Raw genomic sequence first — 22,101 nt, 5'->3', positions numbered from 1 at the left:
GGGGATCCGGGTGGGTCAACTTATTCAAATCTGGTTATCGCAGTTGTGTTTCACTGTTCGCAACAAAAAAAAAATCGCTGAAAATCGATAATTCAAACACAATAACACACGAAATAATCACTTTTAGCCATTTTGGCAACCCCCTGACCCCAGCACAATCTGGAATATCTCTGGGATGGTTCCGCATATTGCATTGCCACTTGAGTATAATAAACTAACACCAATTAGTGATCGATTGAAGGCGACTTAAAAAAAATCGGATGAAAATTGCTGAAATGTCAGCATTTTGAAAATGAGTTGTCGGGGTCGGGTACGTGAAGGTTAATGGATAACTATTCCTTATTGATTTGTAGTTTTAAGAAGTACTGGATATAGTGTTAATAAGTTCAACTAACTAGTAATCTCTAACTTGAACCGAATCTCCCGTATCCGCTTGCTATTAACAAAAGTATCAGGGAGTACTCCTCCCCTGTAATTAATTGCCAGCCTTTTTCGTTCGACAACGAAATCTGCTGGCATGGTTGATGCTACCGGGCATAATAGTGAACATTAGTGGTATCTGCAGTCTATCCCTTATCCAGAAACTTGTTAATCGACCGCTGAAGTCATGGTGAGATCAAAGATCAGATCTTGCCGATCGAAGGTTTGGTCCGAAGTCAACAGGCCAAATAGACCCAATTTACAAAAAAGAGTGCAAGGAGGTTCTAATAGCAGAAAAAAAAATGGAAATGAACTCTCCCCTCTCCTCCCCTTTGTCTTAAGACGAATAAGTGCTAAACCGTCACTCTATGCACTCTCCGTCATTTCTTATTTTTTTAGATTGGTCTAACTTTGGCACTATTGGTTGCTGTTCAAATGCTGTCCGTGTTCCTGCTCGAAATCTATACGTGAGTCAAAAGATGGATACTTGCACCGTATATTCAGAGAAGGTTTTTTCGTTCGTCTTGAGTGTAAAACCCTACTCGATCAATGCACTCTCCGTCAAATCCAATATTTTACCGATTGGTATAAACATGCTTTACCCTCACAGAAAAATATAATAAATTGAATAAGAGTCAAACACCGATTCAGGCTCAAGAACTCGTCGGTCAGTTACACATTTAAATGTTCAATACTGCATTAATTTCAAGCAGCTCTCAGTGCTTACCAATTGTTATAAAACGATCCAACGGTTTTTCATTGAGCGCTAATTGATTTCTGTTCGTCGAGCCTGTTCGAATCTCATTACTTCGAAGAATTGGACATTGCACGCAGCTCAACGCGCTTGAACATGGCGTCGCGTCTAATCCAATCAGTTGGAACGGATGAGAGTATCGTGATAACAGGGGTGTCTGGACGTTTTCCGCGTGCGAATAATGTTCGCGAGTTTGCGCATAGCCTGTACCAGAAGCAAGACCTCGTGGATGATCTGGAGACGCGATGGCAGCATACGATGCAGGACGTTCCTCGACGTACCGGAAAGATCAATAATTTGGAGAACTTTGACGCGGATTTTTTCGGGATAAGCAGGTACGAGCGAGACACGATGGATCCACAGGTTCGCATGACCGTTGAACATGCTTATGAAGCTGTGCTCGACGCCGGAGTGAATCCGCAGACTATTCGGGGCTCGCGAACAGGCGTGTTCAGCGGAGTGTGCTTCTCGGAAACTGAAGTGTGCATGTACTACCATAAACGTCCTCCCAAAGGACTTGGCTTGTTGGGGTAAATGAAAAGTGTGCTAAACATGGTTTAAATGTTCTAATATATTTGTTTGCTCGAAGGTGTGCCAAATCGCAGATTCCCAATCGTGTTTCGTACTTGCTCGATCTAAGGGGGCCAAGTTATGTGCTCGATACGGCTTGTAGTAGCTCAATGTACGCATTGGACGTGGCGTACCGTAGCATAATGAACGGCGAGTGTGATGCGGCTATTGTTACGGGAGCGAACCTAACATTACATCCCTTCATTACGTACCAGTTTGCAATGTTGGGAGTTCTAGCGAAAGATGGATATTGTCGCCCTTTCGACAAGGATGCAACAGGATACACTCGTTCAGAAGCAGTTTGTGCTGTATTTCTACAGAAAGCTAAGGATGCAAAACGTGTCTACAGTCACATCATACATTCCAAGACGAACTGCGATGGATTCAAATCGGAAGGAATCACTTATCCGTCAGGATCAGCACAACAGCAGTTGCTAACTGAGTTCTACGACGAGGTTGGAATCAGTCCTGCAGAGGTTGACTACGTTGAAGCACATAGCACTGGAACGTTTGTGGGAGATCCAGAAGAATGTGATGCAATAGATAAAGTGTACTGTACTGGAAGAACCGCTCCCCTGCTAGTGGGCTCTGTAAAATCCAGTATCGGGCATACGGAGGCCGCGGCAGGAGTTTGCTCGATCACAAAATGTATCATCGCTATGGAGAATGATCTTATTCCTCCCAACATCAATTATACCGAATACAGACCGACAATTTCATCTCTGGTTGAAGGTCGCCTGAAGGTAGTCGCTGATCCCACTCCTCTTTCTGGTCCTTTAGTTGGCATTAATTCCTTTGGCTTCGGAGGTGGAAACGCTCATGCCTTGCTATGTCGCAATTTGAAAGAGAAGGTGAACAGAGGACTTCCGGATGATGACCTTCCTAGGTTGGTTACGTGGTCAGGAAGAACCCGGGAATCTATTGAATATATGCTTCAGGATATAGGTCAGCGTCCTTTGGATGTTGAGTTTATTGCTTTGTTGTATAGCATTCAGCAACAAGCTATTCCAGGCCACCGTTATCGAGGTTTCGGAATTTATCAGAAGAATGGAGAACGCCCAGCTGTGCTACAAACATCGTTCATAGATCGAGTGAAACTTGAGGCTCGTCCAGTGGTTGCTATTTTTGGAGGATTAAACACCAACTGGAGACAAGAGCTTGATGCTCTACGACAGTTTTCTGTAGTGGAAGCTACCTTTGTTAAATGTAGCGGTATCTTGCGATCCTTGAATTTCGATCCATACAAAAGACCCTCGCGAAAAGAGAGCGTTCTGTACAACTTTGTCGGTACGACTATTCTTCAGTTATCAATCGTGAAATTGTTGAGTTCGATTGGAGTGAAGTTTGATTTCTATGGAGGACATTCCATTGGACAATTCACTTGCGCATATCTTGACCACAACTTGAATCTAGAACAGTGCCTTCGTCTGGCCTTCTGGCATGGATTAGTATATTCAGATAGTCATGCTGTATGCGATCAGACAGCGTTTGTTCGGATTAATTCAAAGTTGAACCAGCTGCCTCTGAAAAACATCACCAAAGATACTGCAACTAGTGTCGGTATATTGACAGCACCCGAGAAAGCGTTGCTGGAACAGGTTCGTAAGTTGAAAGCATCCGGTTTTGCTGTAGAAGAACTGTCGTTCTTAAATGTCCATACGGATGCTACAAAAATCGCCTCGCTTGCAAGCAAACTTAGACAAACCGTTAATACCGTATTGAGTAGAACAGCTCTGGCCACTGAAAAGTGGATTACTTCAGGTATACCTCAGACGTCTTCCATATTCCACTCGCCGAAGCTACATGATGTGACGTCTATAGTAAATTTGTTCGAGAAGATGCCTCATCGTTCACACGTAGTCGAGTTCGGAAGTTCGCTATCCTGTGAGAATATTCTTCGATTGTTGAACCACAATTCGTGTTACATTCCATGCGATTATCAATCCCCCGACCCAATTAGCCAGTTACTATGTAGAGTGGGACAGTAAGTATTTCAATTTAATTAGCTTGCAATATTATTTATACCCTTATTATATTTCTTACAGCCTGTACATAACATCTCAGAACTTGAACGTCCCAAAGCTGTACCCAGCGATTCAATTTCCGGTGTCTCGGGGAACACCGATGATTGCACCTCTGATTCAATGGGACCACCGAGAGGACGCCTTCGTTGTCAAATATACTTGGGAAGGGAATACAAAATCTAATTTGTTATGCTTCAATATCTCTCTGTCCACGCAAGAATACAAACATATAGTTGGACATTGCATTGACGGACGAATTCTGTTCCCTGCTACTGGATATTTGCAACTGGTTTGGGAGCTTTTGGCTTACTTGGGCAATAGAGACCTTGTTGACTACCCTGTTGAATTCGAGGACATCCGATATTTGAGAGCCACCACTTTGACAAAAGGAAAAACTGTTGAATTACTGATCACGATTCAGGAGGTGTCAGGACGTTTCGAGGTACTTGAATAATCGCTATATTATTGCGGCATCTTGCCATTCTATTCATTTTTTTAGATTTCTGAAGCAGGTACAGTGGTTGTAACCGGAGTGGCAAGAATGTTGAAAATTGCAAACTATCCTACAATTCAAGAAGTGTCAACGCCAGCAGTAACATTACAATCGAAAGATTTCTACAAAGAGCTTCGTTTACGTGGATACTATTACACGGGTCTGTTCAAGTCGGTGTTGGAAGCAAAATCCGACGCAACAATGGCAAAGGTCCAATGGAAGGGCAACTGGATGGCTTTCTTGGATTGCGTACTACAAACTGGTTCACCAGCGATTGATACGAGGTCCTTGATGGTCCCAATGGCTATTGAAAAGCTATGTATTTCCCCAAAGGCCCATTTGGCAATGATGGTACGAGAAGGAGAAGACTGTAAGTTCTTTAGAGTTAAGTCCTGCCCGAACACCAATGTTTTAGTTTGCGGTGGCATCATGGTTTGCAATCTCCGAGTTAGCAGTGTAGGTCGCAGAAATCCTCCTGGTATTCCTATTTTGGAGACCTATCAATTCGTGCCCTATCACTCAGACAATCAAATTTCAGCTTTGGAAGCGATTAGGATGTGTGTTCAGCTGGCACTGGAGAATGTCCCAATGTTGACCATTAATGTGACGGAAATTCATAGCGAGCGAGTTCCGATTATCGCCCACTTGTTTGGAGAGGCCATTGCTGATCTTCCATTGGTGAAAGCCAATCTAACAGTGTTAGCTAAGACAGAAATGGAGCAGGATAACGTCACAGTTAAGCTGGAAAAGTTATCCGATCAATCAAATCAGCTCTTTTTGATAACCGACAGCAACTGGAGCGAACCAAACTTTTTAAAAGATGCTGTTGGTCGGCTGGTGGACGGAGGATTCATCGTCGTTCGTGAGAAGATCAACTTCAATCTAGACGATCTAGAACTTCCAGACGAACTCAACATGATTGCATCGTTTAGAGTGGACCAAGGAGAAACATTCATATGTTTGCAGCGTAAAACCAAAGGCTTCAATGATACTCCAGCTATTTTGCAAGTTGATTCATCTGATTTCAGTTGGTTGCCTCCTCTGAAACAGGCTGTCAAACTCCGACCTGTGATTCTGTTCTCACAGAATGACTCCGTTTCCGGAGTTGTTGGCTTGGTAAACTGCATTCGTAAAGAGCCCAAAATGCAAACAGTTCGTTGTGTACTGATCGATGATCCAGAAGCTCCGGAATTTTCATTGAGTGATCCATTATACAAGAACCAGTTGGAGTTAGGACTGGCGATCAACATTCTCCGGAATGGTGTCTGGGGTAGTTATCGTCATGCATTGATTTCAAAGAAGCCAAAGACAGAGCCCGTGACCAAGCATTGCTACGCAAATACCCTTACAAAGGGCGACCTGTCGTCGATGATGTGGTTCACCGGAGCTTACAACGAGTGGGATGTTGTGCCCAACAAGGTTAAGGTATCGTATAGTGCACTTAATTTCCGCGATGTCATGATTGCCACAGGTCGTTTGTCTTCAGACGTGACCTCATCCAATCGTTTGGAACAAGAATGTGAGCTAGGCAATGAATATTCTGGGGTAACGGAAGATGGTAGACGGGTGACAGGAGTTATGAATGCAGGAGCATTATCTACCGTAGTCAATGCCGATCCTCTGCTTGTTTGGACCATTCCGGATAGTTGGAGCTTGCAGGAAGCATGCACGGTACCTGTTGTATACAGTACGGTTCTAACAGCATTCAAAGTGAGTGCCAATGTAAAGAAAGGTCAATCGGTGTTAATCCATGCAGGTAGCGGAGGCGTCGGACTAGCAGCAATCAATGTTGCTCTTGCCTATGGAATGGAGGTGTTTACTACTGTTGGAACCGACGAAAAGGCCAACTATCTCTTGAACGAGTTCCCTGCTCTGAAACGAGAAAACATTGGGAATTCAAGGGATTTGTCTTTCGAACAGATGGTCAAACTGAGAACCAATGGAAGAGGAGTGGACTACGTATTGAATTCATTAGCTGAAGAGAAGTTACAAGCGTCTGTGAGATGTCTTGCGAAGGGTGGCCATTTCCTAGAAATAGGAAAGTATGATATGGCAAGAGATTCTCAGCTTTCTTTGGAATTGTTTAAGAAAGGAATATCGTTTACCAGTGTGATGTTGGATTCAGCGTTTAAAGATCAAGATAAAATCAAAAGAGTAAGCATATTAGTTCCAATAGTTTCAGTTCTCGTGCTATGTGATTAATGCTTTATTCCAGAGTCTACATAAACTACTAAATGATGCAATTCAGGCTGGTATTGTGAAGCCATTGAAGACAAATGTATTCGATGCTGCGGATCTGGAGAAAGCAATGAGATTTCTGGCCAGTGGAAAGCATATGGGCAAAATTGTGATCAAACTACGTGAAAACGAGAATGACGCCGAAACGCTGCCAATCACATATTTCCCGCATGTATTCTGCAATCCGGATCAGGTGTACGTCATTGTTGGCGGTTTGGGAGGATTTGGTCTTGAACTGGCGGATTGGCTTGTTCTTCGTGGATGTAGAAAGCTGGTGCTGAGCTCTAGGCGAGGTATCACTAAGCCATATCAAGAATTCAGGATCAAGTAAGTTGCTTGGGTTGACAATTTTGTTTTATATTTTAATTCGAACGTTATTCTAGAACCTGGTATAACTATGGAGTTCAGACGCACGTATGCACTGCCAATGTCACTACAATGGACGGCTGCTGTGCCCTTTTGAAGGAAGCATCTCAATTCGGATCTGTATCGGCAATCTACAACTTGGCTGTACAGCTCCGGGATGCCATTCTGGAGAACCAATCTGTTGAAAAGTTCTTGGAATGTATGGCACCTAAGGCGAAGGCAACTGAATACCTAGACAAGATCAGCCGTGAGATGTGCCCGGATTTGAAGCACTTCATTGTGTTCTCCAGTGTTTCTTGTGGACGGGGAAATGCAGGTCAGAGTAACTACGGTATGGCGAACTCTGTAATGGAAAGGATTATTGAACGGAGGCATGCGGATGGTCTTCCCGGCAAAGCCATTCAATGGGGTGCTGTTGGGGAGGTTGGACTGGTTGCTGACATGGCGGAAGATAAGATCGACATGGAAATCGGAGGAACACTGCAGCAGCGCATTTCATCGTGTCTTCAGGAAATGGATTACTTGCTGACATGTGAAGCCCCAATTGTTGCCAGCATGGTGGTTGCGGAAAAACGAACTGGAACTGCATCAAAGAACGTGATCGAAGCTGTTATGAACATAATGAACATCCGAGATCTGAAATCAATATCGATGGAAAGTACACTGGCAGATATAGGAATGGACTCCTTGATGGCGGTGGAAATCAAACAAGTCTTGGAAAGAGACTTTGATATGGTTTTGTCCCCACAAGACTTGAGAACACTTTCGTTTGCCAAATTGCTGAAAATGGACGAGGAGAAAAAACAAGCCGCAAAGGATAAGGAATTGCAGCAAAGTGAAGGAATGATTATCGGAATGCAAATGTTGTTGAGAAATTTTGGCAACGAGGAGACTAGTGAATCGACATTGCTGAGGTTACCATCTGCTGGTAATGAAGGTCGCCCACTCTTGTTCATTCCTGGCGTTGAAGGTGTTGCAGGCAATGTTTGGAAAGCGATTGCTGAAAAAGTAAAGGCTCCAGTGTACATGCTTCAGCTAACAAAATCCTTGGATTATGAAAGCATTCCAGATATTGTAGAGCGCCTCATAGATGAGATTTGCGAAACAATATTGAAAGGTTTCAAACATTTTACAATAGTGGCTTACTCATTTGGATCTTTGATTGCCATCGAAATAGCCAGATGTTTACAAAACAAAGGCGTTCGCGGAGAGCTTCTGCTGCTGGATGGTGCACCAAAGTACTTGAAACGTTGGTCCCTGAAACAGCTGAACAACAACCCATCGGATGCTGAAGTTGAGAAACTCATTCTTCTTGTTTTGATTGCCTTGGTATTTCCGGATGAGCCACCTGAAAAGGTGATGAGTATTTTAGATATACCTTCTTTTAACGACCAAATCGAGAAACTGATCGAGGTTGGAGCTGACCAGAACGAATATTCACCAGAATATACGAGGGAGATGACGAAAGTTCTATGCAAGAGAATAAAAATGGCAGCACTGTTGAACCTGGATGAAGATCAACCGTTGGATCTTCCGATTACTTTGGTGCGGCCAACCGATGCTGCATTCACAGATATTGAGGATGATTATGGACTGGCCAACTACACGACAGGTGATATTACCCTTCGTATGGTTGAAGGAAACCATGTATCAATGTTGGATAATGCTGCTGTTGTAGAGATAATCAATAATTTCGGATGTTCACCTTGTTGAAAGGTTCTTCACAGATAAATAGAAATTATTCATACGTTGGTTATGGGTATAGAAAAATTGAAACTTAGAAGTTATACTTAAGAAAAATAATAAATGCTGTGCTCTTTATGTATCACGGTTGAGAGAATGATTGTATAATACTTGACCGAACGCCACTAGCCTGAATACACCATCAACCCGAATATCATTATCAAGAATACCATAATCCCAAAATTGACATTTTTTGCAGAACGTTCAGCAAAGAATTTCAGCAAAACGTTACTGGTGATTAGCAGAGTTTACTGAAAAAATCAGCAAAATGTTGCTGACTTTCAGCAAAATTTTTGCTAAAACCTTCAGCTCGGCAAAATTTAGCAAAATTTTGCTGAAACCCTCAATCGATTTTTGATGTGTAGATTTCTGCATCACTAAAAGTAATTCATACACTATCGAAACACATCAGAAACGTAACGGGATCACGCAGTATCCTTTTTTTTGTGTAGCTTTCCTGATATATTTTTTAGATATGTTTGATGTTCTGCGAAGCTGTAGTGCGCTATTTTTTGTGTATTATCTGCAACATAACTTCAATTTGATCCTAAGGGCCCTTCATAAAAGAGTGAGTCGTTTGCTATTATGCATATTATGCTTTTCTGCGCCAACGAAGCTAAATTCGTTTTTGAAATATGTCTAACAACAAGTCGGCTTTAAAAACCACTTCCACGCAGACGTGCTTGAAATGTACCATTACCGTTTTCTGATTTGGTTGGCACAAATTTAAAATGCAATTGGTATCACACCTTGATTTGCGATCCAGATCACAGCGGTCAGCTACCATTCAAATGTTCAATACTGCATATTTTTCAAGTTGCTCCCTTTTGCTGACCAGCTGCTATTAATTGTCCGAACGATTTACATTCGATTCAGTAATTGTCTTCAGTCCGTCGAGCCTGTTTGAAACCCATCATTTCGGAGAAATTTCTTAAGCAAGTGATTCATCGATTGAACATGTCGTCGCGTCAAATTCGATCCGTTGGGACGGGTGAGAGTGTCGTGATAACAGGGTTGTCTGGACGATTTCCGCGAGCCAACAATGTTCGTGAGTTTGCGCATAGCCTGTACCGGAAACAGGATCTTGTGGATGATCTTGAGACTCGTTGGAGGCATACGATGCAGGACGTTCCGCGGCGTACTGGAAAGATCAGTAATTTAGAGAAATTAGACGCCGATTTCTTCGGAATTAGCAGGTACGAGCGAGACACAATGGATCCACAGGTTCGCATGACGGTTGAGCATGCCTATGAAGCTGTGCTCGACGCCGGAGTGAATCCACAAACTTTACGGGGATCGCGAACGGGTGTCTTCAGTGGGGTGTGCTTCTCGGAAACTGAAGTGTGCATGTACTACAGAGCACGACCTCCCAGAGGACTTGGTTTGTTAGGGTACTTTAAAAGTAAATTGCATATCTGAATACGTTCTAATAAGTCTTTGTTTAAAGGTGTGCCAAATCGCAGATTCCAAATCGTGTTTCGTACTTGCTTGACCTTAAAGGTCCAAGTTATGTGCTTGATACGGCTTGTAGTAGCTCAATGTACGCATTGGACGTGGCGTATCGAAGCATTATGAACGGCGAATGTGATGCGGCAATTGTTACGGGAGCGAACCTTACATTGCATCCCTTCATTACGTACCAGTTTGCATTGCTGGGTGTATTGGCAAAGAATGGATATTGTCGACCTTTCGACAAGGATGCAACAGGGTACACTCGTTCAGAAGCAGTATGTGCTGTATTTCTACAAAAAGCCAAGGATGCAAAACGTGTCTACGGTCACATTATACATTCCAAGACGAACTGCGATGGTTTCAAATCTGAAGGAATAACGTACCCGTCAGGATCTATTCAACAGCAGTTGCTAACTGAGTTCTACGACGAGGTTGGAATCAACCCAACACAGGTTAACTACATTGAAGCACATGGCACTGGAACATTTGTGGGGGATCCGGAAGAATGTGATGCGATAGATAAGGTGTACTGTACTGGAAGACCCGGTCCTCTGCTAATAGGCTCTGTAAAGTCCAGCATCGGGCATACAGAAGCCTCAGCAGGAGTTTGCTCGATCACGAAATGCATCATCGCTATGGAGAATGACCTCATTCCTCCCAACATCAATTATACTGAATACAGACCGACAATTCCATCTCTGGTTAAAGGTCGTCTGAAGGTAGTTGCAGATGCTATCCCTCTTCCGGGCCCATTGGTTGGCATCAATTCGTTTGGATTCGGAGGTGCGAACGCTCATGCTTTGCTATGTCGCAATTTGAAAGAGAAGACCAATAGAGGACTTCCGGATGATGACCTTCCTAGGCTTGTTACGTGGTCAGGAAGAACTCGAGAATCTATTGAATGCATGCTTCAGGATATAGGTCAGCGTCCCTTAGATGTTGAGTTCATTGCTTTGTTGAATAGCATTCAGCAACAAGCTACTCCAGGCCATCGTTATCGCGGCTTTGGAATTTATCAGAAGAATGGAGATCGTGCAGCTGTGCTACAAACATCGTTCATAGATCGAGTGAAGCTTGAGGCACTGCCAGTGTTTGCTATTTTTGGAGGATTAAACGCCAACTGGAGACAAGAACTTGATACTCTGCGACAGTTTTCCATAGTGGAAGCCACCTTTGTTAAATGTAGCAGTACCTTACGATCACTGAAGTTCGATCTACACAAAAGACCCTCGGGAAAACAGAGCATTCTGCACAACATGGTCGGGTCGACCATTCTTCAGTTGTCTATCGTTGAATTGCTGAGTTCTATTGGAGTAAAGTTCGATTTGTATGGAGGACATTCCATTGGACAATTCACCTGCGCATACATTGACCAAAACTTGAACCTAGAACAATGCATTCGACTGGCCTTCTGGCATGGAGTAGTATATTCAGATTGTGGTGCAGTATGTGATCACACAGCTTACGTTCGAAATAATTCGAAGCTAAATCAGATAACATTGGAAAATTTTACCAAGGATAATGAAAATACTTTTGGTATATTGACAAGCAGTGGAATGACGGAACAGATCCGACCACTGAAATCATCTGGATGTACTGCTGAAGAGCTGTCGTTTTTGAATGTGCATACGGATACATCAAAATATTCAACCCTCGAACAAAAGCTACAGAAAGCTGTCAATGCCATAATGCGACGAACAGTTCTGCCCAGTGATAAATGGATAACTGCCAGCTTGCCTCAGACATCTTCTATGTTCCATTCTCCGAAGCTGCACGATGTTACATCCATAGTCAATTTGATTGAGAAGATACCTCGTCATACACACGTTGTCGAGTTTGGAACTGCACATTCATGTGAAAATGTTCTTCGGCTATTAAATCAGAGTTCAAATAACGTTAATTCAGGTTACGATTCTCCCGATATTGTCAGTCAATTGCTGTGTCAAATAGGACAGTAAGTATTCTATAAAGCCCTTTTTATAAAATGTATATTGAAATCAATTTTTCTCATAGTTTACACTTAACATCGCAGAACCTGGACGTTGCGAAGCTTTATCCAGAAGTTCACTTCCCGGTGTCCAGAGGAACCCCGATGATTTCACCTCTGATTCGATGGGATCACCGAGAAGATGCCTTCGTTGTTAAATACAACTGGGAGGAGAGTACCAAATCCAACTTTCTACATTTCAAGATTTCTTTATCCAGCCAAGAGTACAAACATGTTATTGGACATAATATTGATGGAAGAATTTTGTTCCCAGCTACTGGTTATTTGCAGCTGGTTTGGGAGCTGTTGGCTAGCATAGTGTATAGAGATCTTGTCGATTATCCGGTTGAATTCGAGGACGTCCGATATGTGAGAGCCACAACTTTGACGAAAGGACAACCAGTTGAACTGCTAATAACAATTCAGGAGGTGTCAGGACATTTCGAGGTATTTGAGTAATGATTCATCATAGCTTCGTTTCATTCCATTCATTTTTTAGATCTCTGAAGGAAGTACAGTGGTTGTAACCGGAAGGGCAAGAATGCTTGAAGATGCAACCTATCCAGCCATTCAAGAAGTGTCATCGCCAACAGTGACATTACAATTGAAAGATTTTTACAAGGAGCTTCGTTTACATGGATACTATTACACGGGTCTGTTCAAATCAGTGTTGGAAGCGAAATCCGACGCAACAATGGCAAAGATCCAATGGAAGGGCAACTGGATGGTCTTCCTGGATTGCCTACTACAAACTGACATCATTTCAATCGACACCAGATCCTTGATGGTTCCAACGGCAATTGAACGGCTTTGTATTGCTCCGAAAGCTCATTTGGCAATGATGGAACGAGAAGGAGAAGACTGTGAGTTCTTCACGATGAAGTCCTGCCCGAACACAAAAGTGTCAGTTTGTGGTGGTATCATGATTTGTAATCCACGAGCCAGCAGTGTAGGTCGCAGAAATCCTCCGGGTATTCCAATATTGGAGACCTATCAATTCGTGCCGTATCACTCAGACAATCAAGTTTCAGCTTCAGAAGCGATTAGGATGTGTGTTCAGCTGGCACTGGAGAATATCCCAATGTTGTCCATTAATGTGACCGAAATTCATAGCGAGCGAGTTCCGATTATCGCACACTTGTTTGGAGGGGCCATTGCTGATATTCCGTTGGTGAAAGCCAATCTAACCGTGTTAGCTAAGACAGAAATGGAGCAGGATAACGTCACTGTTAAGCTGGAAAAGTTATCTGATCAATCAAACCAGCTCTTTTTGATAACCGACAGCAACTGGAGCGAACCAAACTTCTTGAAGGATGCGGTAGGTGGGCTGGTGGACGGAGGATTCATCGTCGTTCGTGAGAAGATCAACTTCAATCTAGACGATCTAGAACTTCCAGACGAACTTAACATGATTGCATCATTTAGAGTTGATCAAGAAGAAACATATATCTGTCTGCAGCGTAAAATCAAGGGTTTCCATGATACTCCTGCAATTTTGCAAGTTGATTCTACTGATTTCAGTTGGTTGGCTCCTCTGAAACAGGCTGTCAAACTTCGACCTGTCATTCTGTTCTCACAAAACGACTCAGTTTCCGGAGTTGTTGGCTTGGTGAACTGCATTCGCAAAGAACCTAAAATGCAAGCAATTCGTTGTGTACTGATCGATGATCCAAAAGCTCCGAAATTTTCATTGAGTGATCCATTATACAAGAACCAGTTGAAGTTAGGACTGGCGATCAACATTCTCCGGAACGGTGTCTGGGGTAGTTACCGTCATACATTGAATTCGAAGATGCCGAAAACAGAGCCCGTATCCAAGCATTGCTACGCTAACGCCCTTACAAAGGGCGACCTATCGTCGATGATGTGGTTCACCGGATCCTACAACGAATGGAAGGTTGTACCCAACAAGGTTAAGGTATCGTATTGCACATTAAACTTCCGCGATGTGATGGTTGCCACAGGTCGATTGTCTTCAGACGTGAGCTCGTTCAATCGATTGGAAGAAGAATGTGAGCTAGGCTATGAGTATGCCGGAGTAACGGAAGATGGTAGACGAGTAATAGGAGCACTGCCCTTTGGAGCGTTATCCACTTTAGTAGATGCTGATCCTATGGCAGTTTGGTATATTCCAGATAGCTGGAGTTTACAGGATGCTTGTACAGTACCTATTGTATACAATACAGTACTAATAGCGTTCAAGATAAGTGCCAATGTAAAGACAGGTCAATCTGTGCTAATCCATGCAGGTAGTGGAGGCGTTGGATTAGCGGCAATCAATATTGCACTTGCCTATGGTATGGAGGTGTTCACTACTGTCGGTAGCGACGAGAAGGTCAACTATCTCTTGAACGAGTTTCCTGCACTGAAACAAGAAAACATTGGGAATTCAAGGGATTTGTCATTCGAAAAGATGATCAAATTTAGAACCAATGGAAGAGGAGTGGACTACGTGTTGAATTCACTAACTGAGGAGAAATTACAAGCGTCTGTGCGATGTTTGGCAAAGGGTGATCATTTCCTAGAGATTGGAAAGTACGACATGGCTAGAGATTCTCAGCTTTCCTTGGAGCTTTTCAAAAAAGGAATAACATTCACTAGTGTGTTGCTGGACTCGATAATGAGAGAAAAACCCGAGGTGAAACAGGTATGCCGTGTTGTTTTAACATTAGTACTCTTTGAAACTTAACATACTCGCTGTAGCATTGTTTATTCTGCAAAGTAGAAACAAGCAAAAATGTACCAAACCTTCATGGTTGAACATTTTCTTTAAGGTTGTTAAAAGGCTACTGGAAGAGGCGATCCAGTCTGGAGTCGTGAAACCGCTAAAAACAAATGTATTCGATGCAGCCGATCTGGAGAAAGCAATGAGATTTTTGGCTAGTGGAAAGCACATTGGAAAAATTGTGATCAAACTGCGTGAAAGCGAAAATGACGCCGAAACGCTGCCAATCACATATTATCCGCATGTTTTCTGTAACCCGGATCAGGTGTACGTCATTGTTGGCGGCTTGGGAGGATTTGGCTTGGAACTGGCGGATTGGCTTGTTCTTCGTGGTTGTAGAAAGCTGGTGCTTAGCTCTAGCCGAGGTGTTACTAAGCCATATCAGGAATTCAGGATCAAGTAAGTGTTGTCGCTGTCGGTATTTTCTTCGTCAAATCAAATATTTTTTCTAGAGCCTGGTATAATTATGGTGTTCACACCCACGTATCAACTGCAGATGTCACTACGATGGAAGGTTGCCGTGTCCTTCTGAAGGAAGCATCTCGATTCGGTTCCATATCGGCAATCTACAACTTAGCTGTACAGCTCCGGGATGCCATTCTGGAGAACCAATCTGTTGAAAAGTTCGTGGAATGTATTGCCCCCAAAGCGAAGGCAACTGAGTACCTCGACAAGGTCAGCCGTGAGATGTGTCCGGATCTGAAGCACTTCATTGTGTTCTCCAGTGTTTCTTGTGGACGGGGAAATGCAGGTCAGAGTAACTACGGTATGGCGAACTCTGTGATGGAGAGGATCATTGAACGGAGGCATGCGGATGGTCTTCCCGGTAAAGCCATTCAATGGGGTGCTGTTGGGGAGGTTGGGTTGGTTGCTGATATGGCGGAAGATAAGATCGACATGGAAATCGGAGGAACACTGCAGCAGCGCATTTCATCGTGTCTTCAGGAGATGGATTACTTGCTGACATGTGACGCCCCAATTGTGGCCAGCATGGTAGTTGCGGAAAAACGAACTGGAACTGCATCAAAGAACGTGATCGAAGCTGTTATGAACATAATGAACATTCGAGATCTGAAATCAATATCGATGGAAAGTACTTTGGCAGATATAGGAATGGACTCCTTGATGGCGGTGGAAATCAAACAAGTCTTGGAAAGAGACTTTGATATGGTTTTGTCCCCACAAGACTTGAGAACACTTTCGTTTGCCAAATTGCTGAAAATGAACGAGGAGAAAACACAAGCGGCAAAGGACAGAGAAGACCAGGAAAATGAAGGAATTTCTATGGGAATGCGAATGTTGTTGAAAAATCTTGGCAACGAGAAGACTAGTGAAACAACGATTATGAAGTTACCATCTGCTGTGGATGAAGGTCGTCCACTCTTATTCATTCCTGGCGTTGAAGGTGTAGCAGGCGATGTATGGAAGGATATTGCTGAACAAGTAAAGTCTCCTGTATACATGCTTCAGCTGACAAAATCTTTGGACTGCGAAAGCATTCCAGCTATTGTAGATCGTATCATTGATGAAGTTTGCGCAATACTATTTAAGGACTTCGACGATTTTGCAATAGTGGCTTATTCGTTCGGATCACTGATCGCAATCGAGATATCCAGATATCTCCAGACAAAAGGCATTCATGGGAAGCTCTTACTATTGGATGGTGCACCAAAGTACTTGAAACAGTGGTCACTAAAACTGCTGAACAATAATCCATCGGATGACGAAATTCAAAAACTTATCTTATTGGCTTTGTTTGCTATGGTGTTTCCGGATCAACCTCCTGAGAAGGTGATGGCCATCCTAGAGCTTGAATCTTTCGACGATCAAATTGAGAAGCTGATCGAACTGGGAGCTGAACCAAGTGGATATTCGCCAGAATACATAAGGAATATGACAAAAGCTCTTTGCAAGAGAATAAAAATAGCGGCACATTTGAACTTGGATGAAGATCAGCCATTGGACCTCCCGGTTACGCTAGTGCGACCAACCGATGCACCTTTCACGGACATCGAGGATGACTACGGGCTGGCTAATTATACGACAGGGGACAAAACCCTCCAAATGGTGGAGGGAAGTCATGTATCAATGTTGGAAAATGATGATATTGTGGAGATAATCAATCATTTTGGATGTTAGTCACCTTATTGAAAGATTTTGGCAGATAAATAAAAAAAAAACATTGTGGTTATGGTTTTGCAAAGAATAAAGCTTAAAATGTATGACTTAGAAACCATGTGATAAACGCTGTATACCTATTTAACGACTAAGAAAATGATTAAATAACATAAGCCCGAATACCATAAGCCTACAAGTCTCATCACTACTTTGCCAACGGTACAACACGAAATCATGGAAAAATAAAGAAGAAAACAACTACACAAACTGGATGAATTGGTACATTCCCGATTAAAAGTTTGAGATCACTCCCTCAAAAACATGTCATTTTTTAGGCCCATATTTCCGCCAATTTGAGCCCGATTTCAAAACCCTAGATTTCATTCAAAAAATAATAAGTCAAAGAAACTAGGACGACGAGACAACGAACACAAGGAACGTACTACATCAAACTCTGACATCAACACGTTTCGAAAGCTTGTAAACCAGGTTCATGTATTCCAAATCAAGTCCTGCCAACACTTCTCTAACGGGTTTCTGTTGTTTTCCTCGGACCCGGAGAATATCATGCAGCTCATATCTGACCTCACGATACTCATTGGATCCCTACACGACATGTTCGATATCCTGGTAAGCCACGCCGCAGATACAGAGATTGCTTTCTGAGAGCCCAATATGGAAGGTATGTGCGTTCAACAAATAGTGGTTGGACATCAGCCGACACATTACACGAATGAAATCGCGGCTTAAATCCAACCCTTTGAACCATGGCTTCTTCGACACCTGTGGAATGATGGAGTGCAACCATCTACCCATCTCTCCATCTCTCCATTTGTGTTGCCAGCTGATCAAGGTCTACCTTCTCATTTCCCGGAATCGAGCAATGTGAAGGGACCCCAGCTATGGTGATGGTGTATGAGCGTTTGGTCAAAGCACTCAATACTTGGCGTACTCCATTCAGGAAGTACGCTGAGTGCTTCATCCGTTTCATTGACCGAACAGTTTCCAGGGAACATAGACTGTCGGTAAAAATGAAGTAGTGCTCAGGTGGAAGAGTGTGAATGCACTCTAAGGTGTAGTTTATAGCCGCTAGCTCAGCTACGTATACAGAACAGAGCTTTTGAAGCATGAAGGTGACGCTATGAAATTCGTTGTAGACACCGAATCCAGTCGAATCATCGGTTTTTGAACCTTCACAGATGTCACAGAACTGTCTGTCCCCGCTAACATGCCCGAACTTACTTGCAAAAATCTGTGGTATACCTACGGAACGAAAAGATTCCGGAATACCGGTGATCTCATCCTTCATAGAGAGATCAAAATCCACTGAGGAGCTGTCGAAGTCTGAGAAGTTGTCACGATTGGTGTTAACCGGAGATGGGCTTACCTAAAGCGTCGTGTACCATGGTACTGCACTAGTACACACTCATAAAACGAGTTTGAGGATTCTGTTCGAGCAGCTTTTCAAAATGTTCTATGACCAATGGATTCACAACCTCGCATCGGATGAGGAACCGGAAGGACAACTCCGTAAAGCGGTCTGTCAGAGGGTGTACCTCTAAACTCATTGTGTGAGTCGAGTTCATGCAACCTAACGCGGTCCGAAGGCAACGGTACTGAACCCGTTGAAGCTTCAGCAAGTGTGTTTTCGCCGCGGATTGAAAACAAAAACTACCGTATTCTAAAACCGACAGAATGATTGTTTGGTACAGCCTGATCAGATCTTCCGGATGCGCTCCCCACCATGCTCCGTTAATAGTTCGCATAAAGTTGATTCACTTTTGGCACTTCTGTATCAGATACACAATGTGCTTCCCCCAGGTGCATTTGGAGTCGAACCACACGCCGAGATATTGAGAAGACATGCTATGAGTAATTGTCTTACCCATCAGAACGAGCGGAAACTTAGCCGGTTTACGTTTTTTAGAAAAGACAACCAACTCAGTTTACTCCGGAGAGAATTCCATACCCAGCTTGAGAGCCCAAGTAGACAAATTGTCCAAAGTATCCTGTAGTGGTCCTTTCAAATCAACTGCTATTGATCCCGTTACAGAGACAACGCAGTCATCCGCAAGTTTCCATGAGACATTCATCTATGTCTCTAACATAAAAGTTGTAGAGAAGGGGGCTTAGACATGAACCCTGGGGGAGACCCATGTAGCTAATTCGTGAAACTGTCAAGTTGCCATGAGCAAAACTCATCAAAATTATACAAAAAGTTGTTCAGAATTGGTGAAAGGCCACTTTCGTGTAGTTTGTCGGAAAGAACATCGACACAAACTGAATCAATAGCAACCTTAATATCCAAAAAACACTAAGCCCATTTGCTGCTTTTGAGCAAAGGCAAGCTGAATTTCTGAAGAAAGTAACGCAAAACAGTCGTTCGTTCCTTTGCCTCTGCGGAAACCAAATTGTGTATCTGGTAACATGCCCCTCGATTCAACCCATTTGTCCAGTCGAAAGAGAATCATCTTCTCCAAAAACTTCCGTAGGCAAGACAACATCGCGATTGGGTTTTTGAACAGCTATCACCCTCACTTGTCTCCAATCATCCGGAACGATGTTATTATCCAGGAACTGATTGAACAGGTTCAACAAGCACCTCTTAGCGACGTCGCACATTGGAGTAAATCACATCAAAACCTGATCATAAGTGGAAAAACTCAAAATGAAGTAATTGGGTTTTCCGTTGTGTTTTTGCCAAGTGTAGTTATCGTGTAATCGTTTGACCGCTAAGCAGTGTACAAATGTTTTGTTTACGCTTATCAGAAGAGGTTAGGTGAAGCTGAAGTTTAGCCGTTTTCTTTGATATAACTCACAGCGCGTGCTAGTTTTGACCGTACTAAGTGAATGAAATTGATAGTCAATCAATTCAACAATGCAGTTTGATAAAGAAGGTTAATGTTGTTATTCTGTTAATTTGAAACCCAAACAAATTGACGTTGAATTTACATACAATATATGAAAATATTGAAAAAAATATTTGATGGAATCCTTTACCGTACATTCAAAATGAAATAAGTTGATTTTCCGGCTGTTTCCGGAAAATCTGCGTTTAGTGTATGATAAAACTATTGTTCCTCTTTCAAATGCAGAAAGAAAACCTTCCGGATGTTTCCGATTTCAAAAGTTGCAACACTTTGAAAAAATCGTGATAATTATATTATTATATGATATTATTTACCTTAAAACACTATTTGGCCCTCTAAACGTATTTTTGCTAAAAACTAGAACTCAACAGCTTTCAAGCAAAAAAAAGAAGTTTAAAATCGGTCAACTGGTTCAAAAGTTGTGATTTTTTGAAAAATTTTAGTTTCGAAAAATCTTGACTTTTACAATCATAAAATTGGTCACCCTAATGACGAAATAAACAAATACGAAAACTATGAAATACGTTTCATTACTAATTTGGGTTGCATTTGGGTTGTGAAAATGCGTCAAAATAATTTTGATCAGTTTTGATGTACTAGGTGCTCCACTGTGCGTCGGGGAGGTTTTTAAGCAAGCTGAACTTGATTCGATTCATACCTGGAGCGGAATCATCACATGAAAGAAGAGCAAGCGAGTTTTCAAGTATCGAAAACGGCCTATCCATGTCGTCCCTATCTTCGGAAACATCACGAATTATTCGCTCCACGGGTACGGAATCTGGACAAACTTTTTTTGCGAACTTGAGAATCCACCGAGGAGAGTTTTCACGATCTTCGCCGCGTTACGCATTCTTCTTCCGACGTTCCAAAATGGTTCTCATTGACGTCTCGCGCGACAAACCCTCGACGAACCGACGCCAGTAACCGCTTTTCTTCGCCTTGACCAAACTCTTAAACTTGCTTTCAAGTTTGAAGTTTAAAGTTTTCGACCGAACCGCGTTTCCGGAACTCTTTGAACGCCGCGAATTTCTCGCGATAGATTTCTGTACACTCGCTATCCCACCACGGATTGGGGGGTTTCCTGCGAACCGACGGACCTGGCACTGGTCGACGTTGTGCCTGAAGCGCGCTACTGATGATCAGCTCGTACAGAAACCGATACTCTTCCCGCGGTGGAAGGACTTCTGCCGATTGCTCACCGTCGATAATTGCTTCTGCATACTTCTCCCAGTCAATGTGCTTGGTGAGATCGTAAGCGATGTCGATAGATGGAGGTTGTTGTGACCCATTGGAAATAGAAACAACAATCGGCAGATGATCACTACCATGGGGATCCTGGATAACCTTCCATGTACACTCCAGCGATAGTGAGCTCGAACAGATTGAGAGGTCTAATCGGCTGTTTCTAGGGCTGCCATCTTGAGCTGGAGGTGCCATTCGTGTAACTTCTCCGGTGTTCAAAATTGTCATGTTGAAGTCGTCGCAGAGGTCATATATCAAAGTTGATCGGCTGTCATCGTACAGTTCCCCCCAGCCTGTACCATGGGAGTTGAAATCTCCCATGAGCAGCCGAGGCTCAGACATAACCGAGCAGATGTGGGCGAGATCTCTGCGAGATATTGCAGTTCTCGCAGGAAGATATATGGAGGCAACACTGAGGGTTTTACCTGATCTTAAAATTTGATCAACTCAATTTCCAGCGACACTGCCGTAAGTCATTGCCCCATTCTCTCGAAACCATGAAGATAGATACGTCACATGGCTTGTTTTGCTTGCAAACCAGAAATGTCCTCGATGAGACCCCCGTAGAATCTATGCTAGATGTTCCGGGGTGGCCATATTAGTTGATACAGACTTCGCCATTCGAAATCATGAAGAATGATATGTCGAGGTTGAAAATCAGAAGTGTCCCTAATGAGGCCCGACGGAATCTGTCGCGGGGATCCGGATGGGTCAACTTATTCAAATCTGGTTATCGCAGTCGTGTTTCACTGTTCACAACAAAAATTTAGCTGAAAATCGATGGTTCAAACACAATAACACACGAAATAATCACTTTTAGCCATTTTGGCAACCCCTTGACCCCAGTACAATCCGAAATATCCCCGGAATGGTTACAGATATTGCATGGCCACTTCAGTATAATAAATAAGCACCAATTTATGATCGATTGAGGGCGACTTCAGAAAAAACGGATGAAAATTGACGAAATGTCAGCATATTGAAAATGTGTTGTAGGTGGTCGGATACGTGAAGGTTAAGAACAGCTTATGGTTATTGTTTATTCGGGTAGCCAAACCACTTTTCGAACGATATTTTATCAATCGAACGAAAGGAAAAT

General features: G+C 42.9%; 3 protein-coding genes across 3 annotated transcripts in view; all 3 read left to right on the top strand.

Moving 5' to 3' along the window:
• The window catches only part of LOC109427815 (eEF1A lysine and N-terminal methyltransferase homolog), a 90,218-nt gene that overhangs the window by 34,141 nt on the left and 33,976 nt on the right, over nucleotides 1-22,101 (top strand). The window lies entirely within an intron of this gene.
• LOC109421176 (fatty acid synthase-like) lies at nucleotides 1,181-8,699 on the top strand. Its single transcript, XM_019695671.3, has 6 exons — nucleotides 1,181-1,704; nucleotides 1,764-3,728; nucleotides 3,790-4,210; nucleotides 4,268-6,415; nucleotides 6,477-6,826; nucleotides 6,883-8,699. Exons 1-6 carry the CDS (start codon nucleotides 1,271-1,273, stop codon nucleotides 8,576-8,578), a joined length of 7,014 nt encoding a protein of 2,337 aa, XP_019551216.3. The 5' UTR covers nucleotides 1,181-1,270; the 3' UTR covers nucleotides 8,579-8,699.
• On the top strand, nucleotides 9,361-17,014 carry LOC109427811 (fatty acid synthase). Its single transcript, XM_029869453.2, has 6 exons — nucleotides 9,361-9,999; nucleotides 10,056-12,014; nucleotides 12,074-12,494; nucleotides 12,547-14,694; nucleotides 14,822-15,171; nucleotides 15,225-17,014. The coding sequence occupies exons 1-6, from the start codon at nucleotides 9,566-9,568 to the stop codon at nucleotides 16,909-16,911; spliced, it is 6,999 nt and encodes a 2,332-aa protein (XP_029725313.1). The 5' UTR covers nucleotides 9,361-9,565; the 3' UTR covers nucleotides 16,912-17,014.

The sequence above is a fragment of the Aedes albopictus genome, chromosome 2 (assembly GCF_035046485.1).
Source record: "Aedes albopictus strain Foshan chromosome 2, AalbF5, whole genome shotgun sequence".
NCBI classification, from domain to species: domain Eukaryota; kingdom Metazoa; phylum Arthropoda; class Insecta; order Diptera; family Culicidae; genus Aedes; species Aedes albopictus.
The sequence above is the reverse complement of the archived record's forward strand: the minus strand, read 5'-3'. Positions and strand labels throughout refer to the sequence as shown.

What these genes read in the sequence shown, in the direction of transcription:
- LOC109427811 (XM_029869453.2), top strand. Translation starts at nt 9,566, where the DNA reads ATGTCGTCGCGTCAAATTCGATCCGTTGGGACGGGTGAGAGTGTCGTG. An exon ending in TTGCTGTGTCAAATAGGACA is followed by an intron (nt 12,015 to 12,073) that starts GTAAGTATTCTA and finishes TTTTTCTCATAG; the next exon opens with TTTACACTTAACATCGCAGA. An exon ending in AAAAACCCGAGGTGAAACAG is followed by an intron (nt 14,695 to 14,821) that starts GTATGCCGTGTT and finishes ATTTTCTTTAAG; the next exon opens with GTTGTTAAAAGGCTACTGGA.
- LOC109421176 (XM_019695671.3), top strand. Translation starts at nt 1,271, where the DNA reads ATGGCGTCGCGTCTAATCCAATCAGTTGGAACGGATGAGAGTATCGTG. An exon ending in AAAGGACTTGGCTTGTTGGG is followed by an intron (nt 1,705 to 1,763) that starts GTAAATGAAAAG and finishes GTTTGCTCGAAG; the next exon opens with GTGTGCCAAATCGCAGATTC. An exon ending in ATCAAGATAAAATCAAAAGA is followed by an intron (nt 6,416 to 6,476) that starts GTAAGCATATTA and finishes GCTTTATTCCAG; the next exon opens with AGTCTACATAAACTACTAAA.